This window comes from Megalops cyprinoides, chromosome 2 (assembly GCF_013368585.1).
Source record: "Megalops cyprinoides isolate fMegCyp1 chromosome 2, fMegCyp1.pri, whole genome shotgun sequence".
Lineage (NCBI taxonomy): Eukaryota > Metazoa > Chordata > Actinopteri > Elopiformes > Megalopidae > Megalops > Megalops cyprinoides.
The window spans coordinates 59,226,681-59,248,049 of NC_050584.1; the positions used below are offsets into that span (position 1 = coordinate 59,226,681).

The 21,369-nt window shown below is 46.2% G+C and overlaps 1 protein-coding gene across 2 annotated transcripts in view; it reads right to left on the minus strand.

The window, feature by feature from the left end:
- ccny (cyclin Y) overlaps window positions 1–21,369 on the minus strand; it is a 57,284-nt gene that overhangs the window by 1,801 nt on the left and 34,114 nt on the right. Inside the window, exons 2-10 of one of the 2 annotated variants that reach the window (XM_036517418.1) lie at window positions 16,607–16,681; window positions 15,796–15,816; window positions 13,124–13,158; window positions 11,333–11,433; window positions 10,981–11,016; window positions 9,921–9,978; window positions 9,555–9,674; window positions 2,670–2,836; window positions 480–642 (exon numbers count right to left, since the gene is read on the minus strand). In XM_036517418.1, the coding sequence (XP_036373311.1) occupies window positions 480–642; window positions 2,670–2,836; window positions 9,555–9,674; window positions 9,921–9,978; window positions 10,981–11,016; window positions 11,333–11,433; window positions 13,124–13,158; window positions 15,796–15,816; window positions 16,607–16,681 (776 nt within the window). The remainder of the gene's footprint in view (window positions 1–479; window positions 643–2,669; window positions 2,837–9,554; window positions 9,675–9,920; window positions 9,979–10,980; window positions 11,017–11,332; window positions 11,434–13,123; window positions 13,159–15,795; window positions 15,817–16,606; window positions 16,682–21,369) is intronic. The other variant, XM_036517427.1, reaches the window with a different exon arrangement.

A 21,369-nucleotide genomic window follows, 5' to 3' on the forward strand; every position in this document is an offset into this window, starting at 1 on the left:
ATTTCTGTACTGTCAGGCTAGACATCCACCAGTGGCCTGGCTGACTAGCCCACACACTCTCACTCAGCCATTCTGACATAGCTATAGTTGCCGCCGTGTGTTTCTATCAAAAACAAATTGCAAGAGCCGCTCTTCGGAATGGGAGACAGGAAAGGGCACAGAATGGTATGATGTCCCATTAAGGCCACAGTGTAAAGAAAAAAAAAATTAGGGTTCAATAATTCAAGTTCACAAGATGCACAACTTGTGACACCAAATGGTTATTAAGAGGTCATGACCTGCTAAACTTTGGGTGTCATAATCCCTCATTAACCATTCCTTGAATATAAAACTTAGAGTTATAAGTTACTTATAAAACAGAGTTAAGCATCTCTTGATCTTGACACGAGGAACACCTACAAATATTATTTTACAATGGCCGTAATGAGCCCCCATGAGCAGCCGATCCCGCAGCGCAGCGGGGGTGTCAGGTGCCGTACCTCTAGTTTCTGTGCCTTATCCCGACTCAGGGGCTCCAGAGGAAAGCTCAGGTTGTTGGCCTCCGACAGGGAGCGCAGGTCAAAGTAGTACTTTGCATAAACGCTCGACGGCACGTTGATGTTGAACTGCAAGAGCTCCAGAAACTGTCGCTCCAGTTCGTTCCTGTAAGGGAAGAGGGGGGAAAAAAAAATCACGCCCGAGGCGTCAGATTTGACTTCATATAGCACTTTTAACAAAGCAGCTGAACCCCCAGGGCACTTTCCAAAGTGCATTACTGATAGATGATGCAAGTTATAACATTTAAAAAGTCAACTGAGAACACATCTTCAAAATTGTCATGATGCAACACCTTAATCAACACTCAATCATAAACCCAGGTCCAAAAGAACAGCAGGGATGAGAGAGGCTGATTTTTAACTAAATGTGCCATTATTCTTTTAGATGGGAACACTGACTCTAAATGAGGCACAGTAGCCAGCAAAACCCATAACATCATAGGCAGAAGAAAGCCTTGACACTCAGTGCAGTTAGTGAATGCTTAACCTCATTTAGTAAGGATAAGGCCTTTTTCACAGAAAGCTGCAGTACATGGTCTCCAATGTAAAAAGCCTTTCAGGATTTGCCAGGTTAAACATCGGCAGGCTTGCCATCTACCTACACAGAAATTTTAATTCATGCAGCAACAGATGAGCTAAATTTAGCCAGGAGGGGAGGCACTGACAAAAAAAAGAGAGAGAGAAAAAAAGCGTCGTCCTACGGGAGAATCTCACACGTTCGCTTTACTGTTGCGGTGTGACATCCGAATTCTCCGAAGCCGGGCAAATCAAGCCGTCTTAAAGATCACTGTACGCTCAAATCGGGCGTCTGTCCCCTAACAGACCGGTCTTAAATCCCAACCAGATTATTACCATCTTCTTTTGCTTTCGATGACTTTTGAAAGAGGAGCCACTGGCCGGTTTCCCCTGCGATCTGTGCGATCACAGGGCACCGACGGAGACCTCTGAAATCCAGCCCCGCGCCGAGCTGGGACGTGACTGTCCCCTTACATCAGTGAGGCTCGCTTCCGATCTGACGGTTCCGTGCCTCTGACGGTTGCCACGGCGACGCAGGCTGCGTGCGTCCGTTCCGCAGGGGCTCGCTCTCGCTCTCCCCGTCTCTCCCTCATGGCTGATTCACGTGGACCTCAGCCAAGGCGTCCCAGCCGACTGACCCATCGCCAACTTGTCGCTGAAGGCCATGAGACCTTCCTCGGAAGAGACTGATAAGGAACCTTCCTCACTCCACTCCTCTGAGCTTGTAAGATGTGCTTAACGCACAAAGGAGCCAAGCGCCCCACTAAGTACGCTTATCTCAGAAAGCAGAAAGAGCACTGCTCTTGCCAAAATCAAGAACTTTATCAATATGGCAATAAGGCTGGTAAATGCCAAGTACTCGTCTATTGCCTGTATTAAAAACAAAGATGGCAAACAAGTCTATTAATAATCTGAGATTGGAAATGTGTTAACGGAATTTTACAAGTCCTCACACCCATCACAACCCACTGGTACTATTTGTAACGCTGAACTTTTTTTAAACCAGCAAAATATGACAGAAATATCTGAGCCATGTGCGTCATATGTACAAGTGTGGTGTATAGTGGGCAGGAGTGTACTACAGCTGTAAGGGACAGAGCTTTTAACTGCTGGGTTGTCAGTTCAATTCCCACTTTTGGGAATAAACATCCAGCTGTATAAATGTATCATATTTAAGCTATCTAAGTTGCTCTGGATAAGGCTGTCTGCTAGCGCTAATAATGCTAATGCTAATTATAATAATAATAAGCAGCAAGCAATGAGAAGGCTAAGGCTCCACAAACCAAATCCCATAATTGGGGGGGATTCCATGTCTGTCTAACACAGACATTTTAGATCCATGCACCCTCAGTCCCTGATTATTTCTGTTAGTGGCAGTGTAGCATAGGGTTAAGGAGCAGGGCTTATAACCAAAAGGTAGCTGGCTCAATTCCCCACTGGGGCACTGCTGCTGTACCCTTGAAAGGTACTTAACTCAGAATTGCCTCAGTAAATATCTAGCTATATAAATGGATAACATTGTTAAAAACTGTGACCAATGTAAATCACTCTGGATAAGGGCAACTGCTAAACGACAATAATGTAACGTTAGTTATTTAGGCTGTGGCACAAACTGACATGTCCTCCACGGTGATGTCTTTGAGGATCTGGCAGTAGTCCACGTTCCACACGGCCTGGTCGTCCCACACCTTGGAGGCCAGCAGGATGGCGCCCAGGACGATGCGCTTCCAGTTGGCGGGACAGATGTCGATCTCCGCGTACGTCAAAAGCCTTTCAAGGTACACCTACGAATCAAAGCGGAAAAAAAAAAACACACACACACAGCATCCGTAAGTCAACCACGGTGAGCACAGCGATGCTCACAACTCTGATGCCAATGTCAGCGCTGGTGAATAGAAGGGTCAAAAGTTCACAAGGTTTCACATGACACTGTAACAAGCACCCAGGAATGTTGTTAGATCGAAACTGAGGCACAGTAATTATGCGGCACAGTACCAACAGTGACATTCAGGGCATTCTGTGTAAAGGTCAGAGAAGTACGAACAGAACTGCCCCACGTCATATAAATATCCTTCTGATGCAAGGGGACGTCAGACTGTCACATCAAAGCTGAATGAATGTTACAACCGACCTCCACCCTTGCACGGTGTTTGAACCTCCAGTCTTTGTGAACAGCACACACATAAATGCACATCAAGTCATATCCATTCACTATTAAGATTGTCTATCATGCATGAGGATACTATATTACAGTAAATAGTGTCACAATAAATACTGGTCTTAAAGGACGTATTTTGAAAAAAGCAACACTAGGAGGACTGAACAAGTAAGCATTTTTTTAATGGTGAGGTGCCAAGACAAAATCATAAAAGGCTATTCAAGTACATCAATGGCATATATCTTTGCTGACAGCCAAAACAGTAAACGGAAGACAACTGTAACTGCAATTGTGTGATGAGCAGAGAGCAGCTTATTGTTCCATATTCCATTTTTAGCAGCTAGGATGGTCCATATTCTATGGCGCTGAGCAGATGTTTAATTTAAAATGACACCAAGCAGCATCAATTCATTTTTAATTAAAATAACCTTCTTCATAGAAATCATGCAGCCAGTGCAAAAATGCCTCTGCAAGTTAATTACCCAGAATCCTTACCAGATCAAAAGCTGTAATGCAGTAACCATAACAAAGCGAGATAAAGCTAAGAAAATAGCCAATTCTTTTCTAATGGGTCACTGCTAAATGATTTCAATGGGCATAATCTGGTACTGTTTAAAAAAATAAAGCAACATAAAACATTTGGTATCAATGGAAAATTAAGTGAACAAGGGAAAGTGACTCATTCAGGATTCCCCCCCATTGTGGGCTGCAGGTTGTGAAATAAGTTCATTATCTCTCAGAGCCCATGCTTATGGAGTCCTGAAATTGAAATTAAAAAATGTTCAAAGGGTACAAGAACACGGAGCCTGAGAGAGACGAAATATCACACGGCTAACATAATGAGCCGTCCTTTGTGTCCCTAACACCATAAAGAGCAGTAGCATATTCTAAACTGAAGTAACCTTCCACCAGGCCGGGCTGAGACAGAAAAGCTGCCGGCTGAAAGCTTGGAAAACAGCTGCTGACCTTTCATATAAAACACCCATGTTCTCAAATCCTTCTTCTCAGTTCCCCGTGTATGTAATTTGTACGCCGACATCAGGAGCTGAGATACATATTAAAAACAAAATCCTTGATGTGTTAGTGGGCGCCCTCATCCCCAAGCTTTCTCAAACCTTTTTGCCTTGATCTGTGAAATTTCTCTGAATCCACCCTCTCTCTCTGTTTGCCACAAACTCACACATATTTCCTCTACCTCTTTTCAGTTACTATGCACTTACAGTAAGTGTAATTGACAGTGGGCACATACATGTGACACCGTATCTACGTGCTGCTATGTGACTGCAGCTTCTCACGTCAGCAGGGGCTGAACATGCCTGCCTGATTTTTAATTCAAACAAAAAAAATCATTTAAATTCTTCGTTCATGCAACAAAGCAAGTATGCAAAGGCAATGTTCTGGAACATCCATGAGCTGTTTAACGGGAGAAATAAAGCACATTTGCCCTCCTCGTGCGGGCACACATTTATTTGCACTGGTGCACGTCAGCCGTCTGTGAAGATGGAGATAATCTGTCTGTCGTAGATGTCTGAAAAGATATCTGTAGCAAACACCTTCATGTTTCCTTCTGAACATGATCACAAACAGCACCACGACCATTCAAAGTTTTTTTTGTTTCTCCTAATAGCCATGGTGACTCAGAGAACCGGAAAGGCCTGCAAAAACCCCTACACTCCTGAGATAGCAATCACACACCTCAAAAGCTGAGAGAAGTCTGATCAGCCAAATTCTGTCCTAAAATTACTGCTGTTCTCTTCCAGCCAGAAGCAGGGAAGGATAGTTATACGGCTGCTGGCACTGGCTGCTGGCAGCTGCTGATGCTTGATAGTAGGAGCTCATTGTCATGACACCACAAGGGCTGCTGGGTGCATCCTGACAGCATCCAGACTGGCCCATGTCAAAGACTGGCATTAAGACTGAGGGTGAAAGTGAGTGTCCACTGATCCACTGCCACACAATGCAATGCTTGTTACCGTACCTCCAGGCAGGCTTCTCGCATCACACAGGGGAGACTAAATGAGGGTGGGCCTGGTCAGTACCTGAATGGGAAACCTCTTGGGAAGGAGCAGTTTGCTGCTCGAAGGGATGCTGCTGGCCCTGTATGGGGCAGACATCCCTCTGGACTAATTGATACCAATGCTCCAGTGCAATGATGGGGATACTGTGCTACAGGAAGTGCCCTGATGTCTCCTTAAGACATCAAACCATGTCCATGACTCAGATATTAAAGATCTGGATGGACATTAAAGATCCCATGGCTATTTTTGAAGGAGCAGGGGTCTTAACTCAAATCCTGGCCTTATTTCAGATGTGGCTCTCTAATTACCCTGGCAACCAATTAGCTATGCTGTTGTCCTCCTTCCATTTCAGCGATGTTCTGAGTGGAACCTACTACCTAAATAAACATTTCAATGGAAAAAAAAATGAAAGAACACACATCGAGTTTCTGCACATTTGCGCCGTGCAGTACAAGTCAAACACATAGTGGTCATGCTGCGGCAGGCCGCACAACAGCCTAAAAGGAAAGCGACACCGAGCCAGACGTGGTGTAGCGAGCAAACACAGAAGAATGCCAGCAGCTCCCCTACTGCGTGGGACCGAGGCGCCGTCAAACAAGCCCCTCTCTGTGCGGTCCGGCGACGGAAGGTGCCCGCTCGCGTGCCGTTCGGCTCCTTAATTGGGCTGCCCACGCTCACACTGACAGGGTGCCTTCCCATGAGCCCCCGCAAAACAAGCGCCATGCAAGGCCCTACTGAGGCGACTTTTTCAGAAGGCGAGCCAGCGGAAAGCCGCCGGGGGTCCCCCGCAACATGCACCGGCATATCCGCCCTGGGACAAAGCCCACTGTCAACAAATACCGCTTCCCAAATATCAAACAATCCGGCAGACCGCAAGGAGGGGACTATATGAGACTGTGGCGCGCTATTTTTGCTTGAGTAATTGGAGAAAGAAAAAGTGCCAGGGCTCACTCGTGGGTAATGAGCCAGACATGCAACAGTTGCATGGATCCAGATCAGCTATTCTGTTAGAATCGCAGGTTTACTGGGGGAAAAAAAAAACAAAACTTGTTTTGAGGTGTGCTGGGTTTTTCGTCAGACAACCTGCCCTTCCGGTGATAGTAGGCTTCCCAGAGAAGCTGGCCAGCTTGTGTGATTGAATTATCAGCAAATTTGGACCACAGGTGTTTTCAGTACTACAGAACAGAGTGAGCCAACAAGAAAATTACACTTTCAAAGTAAGGATCAGGATAAAAGAGATGGAGCAGTGCTACTTTAGTTTTGCATGGTACTTTATACCGGTAGGCAATCACGCTTTCAACCGTTTAGACGGTCTTTTCAGGGATCTCTCTCGTCTCTCATTAAAACCTTTCTTTAACTGAATGTTCATTAAGTGTGTTTTGATTTTCAGCTGACAGCCCTATTCGAAAGGGACCTTTATTTATAGCTGTTGGGAGAGGTGTAATAAATTGCTGTGTGCCGATGAGCATGTCTGAACAAATCCAGGGCCGGGCCGGCCTTGGCCTTGATGACACTGTTGACATTTTGACAGGTCGGAAACTCCTACGGGGGAGTTCGGTGTCACTGCATCGTGACAGATGAAACACTGAGCTTTGAAATCCATCTTTGCATCATCCAGCTGCTGATTTTGAAGCTTAGGGTCGAATCTCTGTGAGGTAACTGATCTTAACCAAATTACCAGGCCCGGCTCAGAGTTAGTATGTTTTGCTGTTATTACACTTCGATGTGAAAGCGTGTTTATTGCAAAGCATTTGTAAAAAACGCAAACAGTTTAATCGTGACGGATTTAACTGTGAAAACATACACACACGCAGGCACACGCACACATGCACGTACACGCCCACACATACACACACCTATCTTTTCCAAGTCAAACATTGTTATTTTCTCAGATCTGTATAAACCCCCTGGTGAGAGCTTACACAGAAGCTTTAGAATCAGTCTAGGTGTCAGATGAAGGGTCAGGCTTCACGCGTCACCCTGAGACGATGGCAACGATGTGCAGACTCCTGGGAGATGGCCTAGAGGATGCAAGAATCTGCGTCACACCCGAGCGTCTCCGATAACCAGGGCCACGACCTGACTGACAGACAGACGGACACACTCCGTCATCATCCGAGTAGCCTCCCTCTCAGCAGGGAGAACAGTTCTGCCCAGGAAACACACTCCTCTGCTCAGTCAACACAACACCACTGACAAAAAAAAAAAGAAAATCCGACACACCCATCCAGGGCCCTGTCAACTCCATCAAAAACTCATCACGGAGACCATAAATCTCTCTGCAGGCGGTGTGTAACAACACTACACACAGCTCTAAACAAAAAAGGGTCAGACAGTGTACACTGCAGCGCGCGAGGGAAAAAAAATACAACTTCTGACAAATCCACAGAGCTGTGCGCAAGAAACCAAAACCTCAGCCATCTGGAATAATCCAGGTCTGTCTGCACTCTGGGTACAGAGAGAGTTGTCTTAGGGCTGTGCTCAGACAGAACATTAAAGAAAGGTGCCAATCAAGAGACGCACGTCAACGCCCAATTAAGGACAGGGTAAGAACCGAAATAAGCTCTCTTGTGGCGAAACAGCATGCCGCTCATGTGTCAGTCTCCTGCTGCAATAGCATGGAAATTAAAGTCTGAAAGGCTGGAGGGTTTACAGGTAAAACTTTCTGCCGTCGCCAACATGCAGGGCTTACAGACAGAGGAAAATGACGACGATGGAGGTCCTCAAACTCATCACTATAATTAGTCTCCCTGCACACTCCCCTAACAATCATTCCCAGACTGTATTCAATTACTCGCAGCATGCACCCGTTCCCTCATGGGGTCCTGGGGCATTCGGACAATATGTAGGACTGCTCCACTCCCTGCCAGACACCTGTGCATCTGTCAGGGTCATTCAGCCCCAATGACCGCAACACTAGGCCATTTCGGACAGGGCCAGCCGCGCTAATGGTCTACCCAGTGGGGGCTTTCCAAATTACATTACATTACTGGCTCGTAGCAGATGCTCTTATCCAGAGCGACCTACATCGGTTACAGATTTTTTGCAACGTTATCCATTTATACAGCTGGATATTTACTGAGGCAATTGTGGGTTAACTACCTTGCCCGAGGGTACGGCAGTTTCGAAGCGGGGAATTGAACCTTCAACCTTTCGGTTACGAGTTCTACTCCTTACCACTATGCTACACTGCCGTCCACGATTAATCTCCCGACAACGGCGGTGCAGACACCGCGCAGTCAGTGATGAGACATGTTTCTGGGCAGAGGAATGCGCAGCTGATTCCCTGCCCCCAACGCCCTGCGGGACTGACTATCTCTTCAGAGGAGCAAGGCGAAGCAGGAGATGGGACCGCAAGCTCACAGCTCTCCGTGAGACCGGAGCAGGCGAAAACGAAGAAGCTGCCAAAGTGAACAAGTACAAAAGAGAACAGAAGCCCTAACTACATCAAGTCCCCCCAGCCCCAACCGCCAGCAGCAGAAGGTGCCGCCGCTGTTCTCATTACAGCGAGGCGAGGCATCGGCAGACGCCGCGCCGGCGGAGTAATCACCGCGTCTCCGCTGCAGCGGGATCAGCGACTCAAAGCCCTCCGCCTGGCCTTTGCGCGCGCGCTAACGAGGACCCGCCGTTTCTTCTGACAGCGGTAGGAGAGGGGCCCAAAGTGTGACAAATCTCAGCTCCCGGGAGTCCTCTCTGCCGCGGTGTAGGAGCTGGTGACGACCGGGACGGCTATCGATTTGCGATTACAAACACTGAAAAAGGCACAACATCTGACAGCAATTAAACTGACAGCTAAAGTGTAGCGACTCTGACTCACCCTTTACCTTAACAACACCCCTCCTAGAGTTGTGTGTTAAACAAGATGGACTTTTGTCAGACCCTAGGAATATCTCTTCAAAACAATACATACCCATTTCTTTCCAACAGAGAGTAGGAAGGGCTTTCCACTTCAAATGTAACTACATATAGAATGAAAGCAACCCCACAAAGGGCTTTCTGCTTAAAATGTAGCTACATACAGACTGAATGCAGCTCTGCTTCAATGCTGATGCTTTAACAGTGCTGTGCATGCCCCTGTTGGTCTGGGAGTGTTGTTAGCCTGGTCTTTCACTGTCGCTCATGTAAGTTGGACGGATAAAGTTCTGTTCTCTTGTGCTGGAAGTCGCTCTGGATAAGAGTGCCTGCTAAATGCATGCGATATAATATAATGCAATGGCGTAACCGTAATGGGCCAGCAGTTTCACAACACTGTGTTTACAATGTGAGAAGCAGGCTGTCTGTGCCGCATGATGTATTGTGATGCCGATGATAAACCCCCCCGCTCACCAGTGTCACAATGGCACATTCCGCAGTCAGCTGGGCCGCGCTGAAGAGGGTTCGGACGAAGCGGTAGATCTGCTTCTGCTCGGGGTCGTGCTTGTCGTAGTCTGAGGGAACTTCCGACTTCTGTGAAACAGGAGGAGGTCTTACTTCACAGGGTGACACTGGTTGTAACAAGGCACACATGCTAACGTGCACATATGTTTACAGCCACAATATATCAATACACACAATATATCTGGATATATGCATATATGAATGGATATATTGTTAACAAAGGAATTTAGCAATATGCTGCAGGTAATCCTATATGAAAGCATTTGCTCAATTAAATACAGAAAGAAAATGAATAATTAAGAAAAAATTAAGTACCGAAAGTGGATGAAGCTTCTCATCAAATATGTCTAACAACATTCTTCCGTCTATGTCTCTGGAATGGCGAGAGAGAGAGAGAAAGAGAAAGAGAAAGAGAGAGAGAGAGAGAGATGAGATTTGCAGTTGAGGGTTTGTGGACAGTGATCGCATCATCATACACTATTGTTAAGGCTGATCCCATAATGCAGTCTTAATGCAATTAACAGTGAGCCGATGCACACCGAAGTCGTTTCAGACAGAATGGAAAAAGTCCACCCACTGCTGAATGAGCTGCAGGCAGTAGAGACTGAAAATACTGGGTACACAGGCTATACCTCACAGGACCCACAGTGAGAACAGAACAGATTTCATATCAATGCCTCGCCCTGGTGTTGGGGCTGGGCTTAGCCCAAAGGAGACCCCTCACAGGACAGCTGGGGGGACCTCAGTCACCCAGACAGTCACCAGGTAACAGCGGGTGACCGTTCCTGTGCCTGCTGATTGCACGAGCGCTGCGTCATCTCTCTGACCCTGACCGCTCGCGCTAAATGGCACGTTATTGATTATTCATGGTTCTGCTGCCCTCCGGGTCCAGGTTCAAAGGAGTGTGGCATTTTGCCCTGGGGCCGTGCAGTAGGTGAGCAGCCGTGGAAACCCACCCCCAACCCCCCACCCCCCACCCCTACCCCCCCAGCCCCAGGCTGGTGCCATTTCTCCAGAAACTGTGTGGTCGTGTGGAGGCTTGTGAATTTCACCTATGCTGTACGGCAAAAACTGAAAGGTCACCAAGAAGGGGTCTTTGAAAAACAAAGACAGGTAAATTGCTTAGTTGGACATACTGTCTCTGCAACATCCTTGCTCAACCATTTGCCTAGCTACAGAAATGTCGATGCTGAATCTCCTCTGACAGGGAGATTTAAATGAATTCTAAACTCCATACACACACACACATTCATACAAACATATCATGAACTATTCAGAGAATAACCTTAAGATCCGTTTCATGCGTATACCTAAGACTGGCTATCACTACATCATAAAAGCCTTTTACTTAATGAACATAAAAGACCACTCTTACCTGTTCTTTATGTGGTAATATATTGCAAGAGCTACGCTGTAAAGAGAAGAGTTTGTCCATGATCAATTACTGACAACTGCAGTTTTTCTGCATTATCTAATAACTGTTCTCTAAAAAAGAGTGGTTTAAAGGCATATCCAGTCAAAGCTTTTCAAATACAAAATATTCAAGTTTTAAATCTGTATTATGTCATGTTAATGTATGACAAAAAATGAGTTACAACACTATATTCTTAGAAACTACACAGAGGCTTCTCATCTCAAACATCTCTCCTGCCAAAAATGTATAGTACTGTGTATAACGTTTTACTTTGAGTAATAAAACACTGTATGGTTGTAAAAGTGATACTCACCATTTAATGGTGTACTTAAGGTTGGGCTGACTGACTGTGCTGTCATCCAAGAATATGGTGGAGCAGGAGCTGTACTTCCGTCTCGACTGCCCGGGTGGATGCTGGCGAAAGAGGAGCATGAGCCTCTGTTACATTTACCGCACCTCACGGTACAGAGATACCTGGAGTAACCTGCTTTCATTCAGAGAAAAATCAGCCCTGGAAACTAGGCCTCCCGTCGGCCAAATTCACAGCCGCCATTTCTAACAGTGCCCCGCTACAGCTCTGGACTTCATCTACTCTCCAGACTGTGATTTTCACGGCGAAGTAAGATGAAAGAAAGTACTACTTTAGCAGTCTGCACCTGTTCACCCACTGCAGTAACCCACGCCACCAAGGTGCACGCTTCAAGCTCCATACCAAAATAATCTCCCTCCCGACATTCCCGTTATGCATACAGATATCAGGGAGCAGCACTGCCTCCACATACTGATAATGTGAGGGACCCTCACCTCACCTCTCTCTCTGCAGAGGGAGTGGCATATAACCAGCTACCACAGGAGCTACACCATTAAAGCTAAGCATGGGACTCCCATAGTTAAAGAAGAGAGAGAAGAGTTCCCATACTGAATGGAGAGAGAGAGGAGTTTCCACAGAGAAAGGAGAGAGAGATACAACAAGAGAGAGGAGCTTCCACAGTGAAGAGGGGAAAGACAGATACAGCAAGAAGGAGGTGTTCTCCTAGTGAAAGGAGAGAGAGAGAGGAGTTCCCATTGCGAAAGGAGAGAGAGAGGAGGAGTTCCCGCAGAGAAAGAAGACAGATACAGCAAGAAGGAGGTGTTCCCCTAGCTGAAGGGGAGATAGAGAGGAGTTCCCATAGAGAAAGGAGAGCGTGAGATATGGAGAGAGAGGAGTTCCCACAGAGAAAGGTGGGAGAGGGAGAGAGAGATACAGCGAGAGAGAGCAGTTCCGACAGGGGGCAGGTATTACTCATCATGGATTTGTATTGGCTAAAATAAGGTCAGCAGAAGAGGGCCAGATCGAGAGAGATTAGCTCTGACAGCTCTCTGCTGCTCTGCCGCGCACCGCGGGCACATTTAGGCCCGCTCGGGAGCGCAACTCCTGGCTTCAGTTTGTCAAAATTCACTCAGGATGGCAGCTGGGACGACGAAAGCTAAGGAAGCACCAACGGCCATACGCTGCACTTTCTTGGTTCATGAAATGTGCATGAGCTTAAAAATAAAAAAAAAGTAATAAAGGATGTTTAAAAGCTTTAAATGTCAATGTGGGATTCTCACTGAATGTCTCAGCATATGTTCCACATGCACCACCAGAACAGATAATGGCATATGATCTACCACACTGAAACATCTCATTAGGTTACAAAGGGCTGCAGTGTAGCATGTGGTAAGGAGCAGGGGTAAATGAAGAGTTGCTGGTTCGATTCCCTGCTGGGGCACTGCTGCTGTACACTTGGGCAAGGTACTTAACCCAAAATTGCCTCTGTAAATATCCAGCTGTATAAATGGATAACATGTAAATATTAAGTTGCCTAAAAATTAAGTAACCTATGTAAGTCACTCTGGATAAGAGCGTGTGGTAAATGATAATAATGCAATGTGAAGGTATGAGAAAATATATCCTGAGACACCGCAGAAATTTCACATTAGAAGAAACATGTCCAAAGAAAAGAAAATCTCGACAATAGCTTGCACATGCATCCTCTACTCAAGCTACCTCAGAGCTACATGCAGCAAGGCAAATTAGGGCTGTGGTTGGTAAAGAGCAGACACTGGACCTGCATGGACTTACGTGGTTGATGTAGAGGCTCTTCCGTTTTTCCCGCACTGGAAAAGAGAGAGCCGGGGGTCAGCGACGCAGAGACGAAACAACCAAACCCGAACACGTACAGTAAGCCAAAAAAAGAAAAGAAAAAGAAAAAAGCAGCCGCTGGGCCCCCCCCCCCCTCATGCAGAACAGCGGCAGAAAGCACAGGTACGGGACTCGGAGCTTAAAGCGAATGGACCGGGGGGAGACACCTGCCCCCTTCAAAGGGAAACACAAACCTAAAATATAAAACATAAGAAAACAGAGAGGGCTTTGCTCCTCCAGAAGCCAGGTAGAGTGGGGCGACGGTGTAGCATGGCGGGTAAGGAGCAGGACTTATAACCGGAAGGTTGCCCATTCGATTCCCCACTGGGGCACTGCTGCTGTACCCTCGAGCAAGGTATTTAAGCCACAGTTGCCTCAGTAAATATCCAGCCATATAAATGGATAACATTGTAAAAAAACTGTAACCTACGTTAAGTCACTCTGGATAAGAGCATCTGCTAAATGCCAATAATGTGATGCAATGTAATGTAGGGTAGCAGAGGCTGTGCGCATTTGAAAGACAGCTCTGTCCTGTACAATTTCCACTATAACCTTTATACTGAGCGGTAGTAGTAAGGAGCAGGGCTTGTAACCGAAAGGTTTCTGGATTGAATTTCAAATGGGACATTGCTGTTGTACCTTTGGCCAAAATACTGAACCCACAATTGCCTCAGTAAATATCCAGCTGTAGAAATGGATAAGAGAATCTGTTTAATGACAATAATGGAGTTACATAATGTAATACACATTACAATGCTTCCATAAAAGACAGGACATATACTTTGAGTATAGTGTCAGCAGTAATGTAGGATAGTAGCATCCACAACAGTACTAGTCCAGTAAAATGAACCTATTTCAAAGTGCCAAACTGATGCTGGTTATAGAGACCGATATGAAGGTGTGCGTGTGTGAATGTGTTAGGTTGCAGTGACATCTCTCATTTCTGACGGAGTGGGAACAGTGGGACATTTGTCATAAATATGGTTCCAGCTTGGCCAGGTCATGTGACCTGCAGCTGGAACACCTTGCAAAGTCTTACATAAACTGATATGTTTCTTCTGATTCTCAGCACACAGCTAAAGATATTAAAGAAACAAAGACATTTCAACTTGTTGCAGAACAGATTTAACACATAAAAACTGCACCAGTTTTCTTTATTAATATAAAGAGAATCAAAGTGTATTTAAATAATTGAATTCAAAATGTACTCTAACATGCTGAGGAAAGATTAGTGTAGCCAGAATTAGTCATTGCTATGACTTGATGACATTTCTGTAATTTCCGTACAAATATTCAAAGGGATCATCTTTTGTTCCAAAAGCAGGCACTTTATGCAGGGGATTTACATTTGTGACTGAATCAGATTTTTTCTGCCTTAAATTGGTCCCGGGTAATTAAAGTAAAATCTATGCATTATTCATATGAATCTCGTCTTGGGTAAAAAAGATCTCAGATATTTTCACATAGAAAAGTAGGACAGTTCCTGGTACTGTATAAAACTAATATGATCTGAAATATCTAAAACTTTTCACTGCCAAACAACTGCTGAGACTACTGCTTCACTTCCTCCATTCAGATTCCCTGATGGGGTGTTACAATGTGGGGTTCTGTTCAGCTGCAAAATAACCCTGTGATGACCCCACTCACTGACTAATCAACTGACTGAGCAGCTCCCCCTTGGCAAGGACAGTACTTTCATATCGCCACTAGATGGAGCCAGAGGGCTCAAATAAGATCCACCAAGTGCCAGCTTGGTTCTTGTTTTTTGTAGAGCAGGAATGTTGACTGGTGGTCGCAGACACAGCGGGTGGTAATGTGAGAGAGGCGCTGGCATTGCCGCAGGAAGCCGGGGGTCGCGGGTGGGCTCGGCAGGCAGGATTTCCCGGCTCTCCGTCATCGCCACGGAAACGCAGAGGAGGGTGCGACAGCTGGCGTGCCGGGACGGGCGCAGACATGCTGCTCTGACGCAGTAACCTGCTCCCTGTCTGAAACCTCCCTGCCTCGGGGTTTCAGCTACTGTGTCTGCGTACCAGCGGGACCCGCGGAAGACGTCAGCAGTTGAGCGTCACCCTGCACGTCGCCAGCCATCTCGCACGCGGCTGACTGTCCGCGCTCCTCACCAGCTATTTCAGTCCGACGGGATTCCTCACATCCGCCCCAACCCCAGATGTCATGAAAAGGATGAAGCATTAAAATGTGTGAGTGTGTGTATGTGTATTCTGTATTAACAACTGCAAAATTACACCTACGTATTTAATACATGCACAGGAAACATCTTGTGTGTCAAATCTGATTGATCGTCAAAGCCTTTCGAATGAGTCGCCCTTTTAATCAAACACAGCAGGAACACTGGTGCTGAAAGACACACTCTATCAATTACAAAAATAACACAGATCACAAGCTACACAGAAAGCATGCACAGGTATCTCAAAAGCAGAGGTTTGACCCGTACAGTACATGGAGACGACACAGGGAAGATGACACTGAGCTCCGAGCAGCGGTGTACAACAGACTGCGATCCGCACTTACGAGAGACTGTCCATAGCTGAGAAGCAGAGCTACACTCAAAGACCCACTCACATAGCCTCACCCACTGCCACAGAGACTCTTACCTTTCTTGTTGGGAACGGCAACTGAAAAAAGAGTTGAATCTGTTTTTGCTGAGTTTGAAAGACTGACATCAATTCAAAAAGGCACCGCACATTACTGTTGCTACTGGTTTAACATGGGTAAACATGTTGAAAAATACAGTGAGCAAAAGCACCAATTTTTTTTCATATTTAGGGAAAAATTGTAAGATATTTGGGGCAGCACAAATTAACTGGAGCATCTGGAATGGAGAAGGAGCAAGAGATAAACTGTTTCCTACAGACAATTAACAATTAAAACTGAGGTCACTTTATATCTATGCAGCTTCTTGTTTTTGAGTCTGTTTTAAGATCATTCATTTAAATACCACATAGTTAGTGGTATAACAGAAAACTTGAAACATGAAACAAAACGGCCAATCAGAAAGAGCGTTTCATCATCAGCGTTTGCATCTGACTCATGGCATAAGAATTTGGAGGATAAACACTAATCTGTTAGGCGTTCATTAATAGAGTTAGCATAACACCATACCCTAAAGGCATGATGATACGTACAAAATCAACTGCGCTTGCGGGCATATAAATGCATATAAATGCCTGCCTAGGTTAACATATATTGGTAATGAATTCTGATGAAAATGAAGGCAAGTTACACGCAGAGGAACAAAGCAGTGTAAAAAAGCAGCTTTAGTTTCATCAGTAGTTTTAAAGAGGCCGAACCCTCTGTTATGTTGCATATGTAAAGCATGCTGACTTTGCCAATGCACGAGGAGCTATGGTAAGAGGTGTGGTTCCACACGGCCACACGGTGCGGTGTCACTTCGGCCAAACTCACCGTCAGTCTGGGACTTGCTGAGGAATATCGTGCTCGCTCTCGGATGGTCCGAGGGGTTGTACTCCATATTCAGATCTGAAAACCAAAAAATAAGCATATCTGACTTAGACGGGAACATAACATAAAAAAAAAACAACCGTTTCTGTATGTATAGGAGTATTCCAGTGAAATCTGACCCTTTCAGGTGTTTAGGCAGACACGCAAAAAGTCCAACAGAATTAAATACGACCATTTTTAATTAATAACCACAAGAACTGGGGAATGTTCCCAAAAAAACCACACTTTTCGATTTTGGCCAGGTGTCAGTTAAAATATCTACATTTTACATTTATTCATTTGGCAGACGCTTTTATCCAAAGCGACTTACATAGGTTACAGTTCTTTACAATGTTATCCATTTATACAGCTGGATATTTACTGAGGCAACTGCGGGTTAAGTACCTTGCCCAAGGGTACAGCAGCAGTGACCCAGTGGGGATCGAACCGGCAACCTTTCGGTTACGAGTCCTGCTCCTTAACCACTATGCTACATTGCTATATCCTGAAGTGGTCACCTGGGTATCACAACTGGGGATAAGAGTAACAAGGAGACTGAGGATAACAACAGGTCACTCCCAGCTCAACAGCACCATCCCCACGGCAAGCCACGGAGGGCGAGGTCAGGTACAGTGCTGTCGCCTGCCGCTCAAAACGGGTTGCCTGAGAAAGACGGCCAAACCGGGACAGACCTCAGCCGTCTGGGGGGGCCACTGAGTCCGCAGTGCCCCAACACTCCTATGACCAGCTGCAGCCTGCGTGGTTCCCAGAGCAACGGCACCCACACAAAGCTTCAAAGGAAATGACAATTACCGACTGATTCACAGTAAATTCACCGGGAATCAGTGGGATAAAGCCAGGAGAATTACAGATTTTGATGTCTCCCGTAGACAGTAGTGAAACACAGCAGGCCGTAAACGCAGGTTGCCATCGTTGTTTGGTAATACGCGCAAATCAAACCAGCGGGGACACTGGCAATGCAACACCTGCTGTGAAGCTGCTGCAGTTACACGATTCAAACACCAGGTGGCATATGTCCTGTGTAATGTGACCGCTGAGGCAGCAGAGCTTTTTGTTCATGCAGTCAGGAACTTATATTAAACTGCACCCAATTAAGAAGCGTAAAGTAATTTAAGAGCATCACTGATGGGGTAATAAGGAGGGATGTAATGACTATAGTTGGGAAAGATCCCTAATGGACAAGCCAAGCAGAAAGAGATCTGGTCAGAAATCTATATCGTCAGCAAAAGAGTTGAAAATGCAGCATCAGTCTTTCAAGAATTGGTGGCTGCTTTTCGTTCTTGTTTTAACTGAGGTTCAATTTTATACTGTAAAGTGCCTTGGATGTGAGAAAAAAACTGTCTATAAATAAAATGTGTTATTTAAAATATGGCTGAATATCGTTTCCAACACTCGGAAGTTTTCTGTCACAGAGGAATGCCTAATTTCACAGTTCAGCACAGTTTGAGGATGTTTTTTTTCTTTTGGTGAAAAATACAAATATGCCGTGGCTGCGATCAAGCATCTGACTGACACCCACAAACTCCCTATCCGCACAGTGTGAACAACCATATCAGACAGCTTTCAAATTAGCTTCTGTTTTCTGGTACGGTAGCCTAGATCAGGTCCAGAGATACCAAAGTGGTGCATTTGCTTTCCTCTCCACCCAGTTTCCCAGACTTCCAGTGCATGGCCACAGTTTAAACCCTGGTGGCCAAGGTCATGTACTGACAGTGCAGCCATTACACTGAGACTCTTTTGGGTGGCAGTGTGGCATAGTGGTTAAGGAGCCGGACCCGTAACCGAAAGGCTGCAAGGTTCGATGCCTCCGCTAGGGCACTACTGTTGTACCCTTGGGCAAGGCACTTAACCCAAATTTGCTTCAGTAAATACCCAAGTGTATCAATGGGAAACAGGTAAAAATTGTAACCTATGCAAGTCACTCTGGGTAAGAGTGTCTGCTAAATGCAAATAATGTGGTGTAAAAAGAAGACTAAACTAATTCTTGGAACTCTTTCCCATTGTTTACCTGCAGCATTTTCACCTCTGAGGACAGCGCCATCCCATTGTTCTGCAGGAGGGCCTGACCGGGCGGGTGAACGCACGACCGAGCTTTACCCCGAGTGTGGGAGAAACCCAAAGGCCTGGCACGCTCACCGAGAGCCAGAGGAAGTTCCCGGGATCTCTCAGACAACCCCCTCCGCGGCTCATGCGCGCAGCAGCCTTCGAAGTGATTTACGACGGCTTTCTTTCCAAGCGGCCTCCTCCTCCTCCAGCTCCCTCCGGCCCACCACAGTGAGGGCTCCCGGAGAGAGGAGGGAGAGCCACGGCCGCGGCTCCGCTTCCTGTTTCAGGAAACATGGCAGGAAGAACCAGGGACGGTTGCGTCAACGTCCTTTTTTTTTTTTTTTTTTGTGAAAGCCGGGCAAAGGCTCCATTGTTTCTGAATCTTTTTCCCTTCACTTCCCCCCCCCCTCCAGCCAAAAAAAATCTTGAGTCATTACAAACCGCTTCATAGTCAGCAGGTCTGTGCGCGGCCACCCCCCCTACCCAAAACAATACCGCACCACATCTCAGTCACGTCATCGGCTGGGGAAAACGATCTGCCGCTTAGCCTTCTCTTAAATTTCAGCCTTTGGCACAGTGCGGCGGACAAGCGCCAGAGGGAAAGAGGGCTCACGTCAACCCCGCGTGTGGACCGGTGACTGTTAACAAGTTTGAACAAATCAGAAAAACGCTGCAACTCCACAGCACAAAAAGGACTGAGGACAGGTTCAAATCAGCGAGTCAGTGAAAACACGTGGTAACACCACCCTTTTTTGCGAGCACCCATGACTCCCCCATTGCTGGGGATGTGCCAGTCTGTCGCATCTCACCTGCACCTGCCCGTTCGCGTTCGTTCTATTCATCCCTCTTTTTTTTTCTTCTTTCTTCCAATGAATGGAGCTGAAGCCTCTTTAAGCATCAAAGCTATTGTATAATCCAGGGGGATCTTCTGTGGGCCGAATCACACCAGGCCTGTGTATGGCACCCTTTGTACTCATTCATTCATACCCCTTGGTATGGAGAACGGAACCAACCCCCCATCAGAAATGCCAGAGACTCATAAAACTCTACAGGGAGTGTCCTGTAAATGTAACCGATACACCAGACGGGCATTTGCAAACTGTTAACTGCGGGGTTGCGGAAACATGCGACCCCCATGTTAACTGGAATAAAATGTATTGTTTTCGGAACAGCATGACTTTGCTCTGTGCAGTAATATTAGTGATATTAAGACTGGAGGCTGACATTTAAAACACAATAAACATTTAAAACACAATGTATTTTTTACTTTATAGCATGTTTTTACTCCTATTTAATTAGGAGTGTGAAAAAATATGGGAAATCTCTCTCTCTCTCTCTCCCTCTCTATATGGACAGAAATCCCCCCACAGTATGACTTTGCTATATGCAATGATATTAAGACTGAAGGCTAACATTTAAAACATTATAAACTTTAAACACAATGGGCTTTTTTTACTATTATAGCATTTTTTATTCCCATTTAATCAAGACTATGAAAAAATATGACCACTGTACACATATAATTGCTCAAGGCCACCTGTGGAGCACCAGGAGACCAGCCTGCTGTGTTCCTGCCTGGACACCGCTCGTTCCCCCCATTGTCCCCATTTTGCTTCACGGGGCTCAGAGCTGGCACCGGGCCTGGCACCGGGCCTGGCAGCGGAGAGCAAGAGAAACCTGCCCGCCGGCGCTGGCGCCGCGCCACAACAGCAGCGCGGCGGCCGGGGAGCCCGTCTGTCAGCAGCTCGGTGAGAGCCGCCGTCCAGGAATTAACCATGTCGTTCCGAGGGACAGAGCCTGAGGGCACGGGCGTGTGTGTGTGTGTGCGTGTGTGCGTGTGTGCGCGTGTGCGCGTGTGCGTGTGTGTGTGTGTGTGTGAGGGAGAAAGGGACAACTGTGTCATCTGAGGCCGACCCCGGGAGCCATCTCACTTTATTGCTCGCACCCAAACACCGCCGGGCCTCAGTTTCGCCGAGAGAATTCAGGATATGAGCCATCTTTATCATACATCTCCCTCTCTTTCTCTCTCTCTCTCTCTCTCTCTCTCTCCCCCTCTCTCTCTCTCTCCCCCTGTCTCTCCCTCTCCCTCTGAATCCCAGAGCAACGGTAACAATTTTTTTAAGTGCCTAGCATTCAGTGCTGCTGGCTCTTCTGTCTGGGAGTAATCACAATCTGCACAATTCAAAGCTTCACAGAAGTCTGATGGATCGGTCAATTTCTCCAAAGCTCAGCTACATTTTAGCAGGAATAAGAAAGGCTTAAAAAACCAGCAAAGCCAAGACTGAAAGGTTAAGGTCAGGTTGCTACAAAGAATTCCCCATTCACATGCAGCTGAGAGCCATCTGTTGCAGCCACCTTGCACTGATATATATTGATTACATTACTAACCATTTCACCTGACTCTCATTCTGACGCCACTGAATCTCCCCTGACTTAAAAAGTTTGGCAAAAATTGACAAAACTGAAAAGGAACCGCTGTCCAATGCCTTCAGCTGCATACAGACAAGGAGACATTACTCAGCTGATCTTCTTTGACCTCCATAATGAATCTGAATGGAAACATGTTGAGTCAGAATATATCATGTTATACAAGTTGGCCTTTTTGTGGAAAGAGCGAAGAACTTCTGATCTACAGTAGACAATAATCACATTGAGCCCTG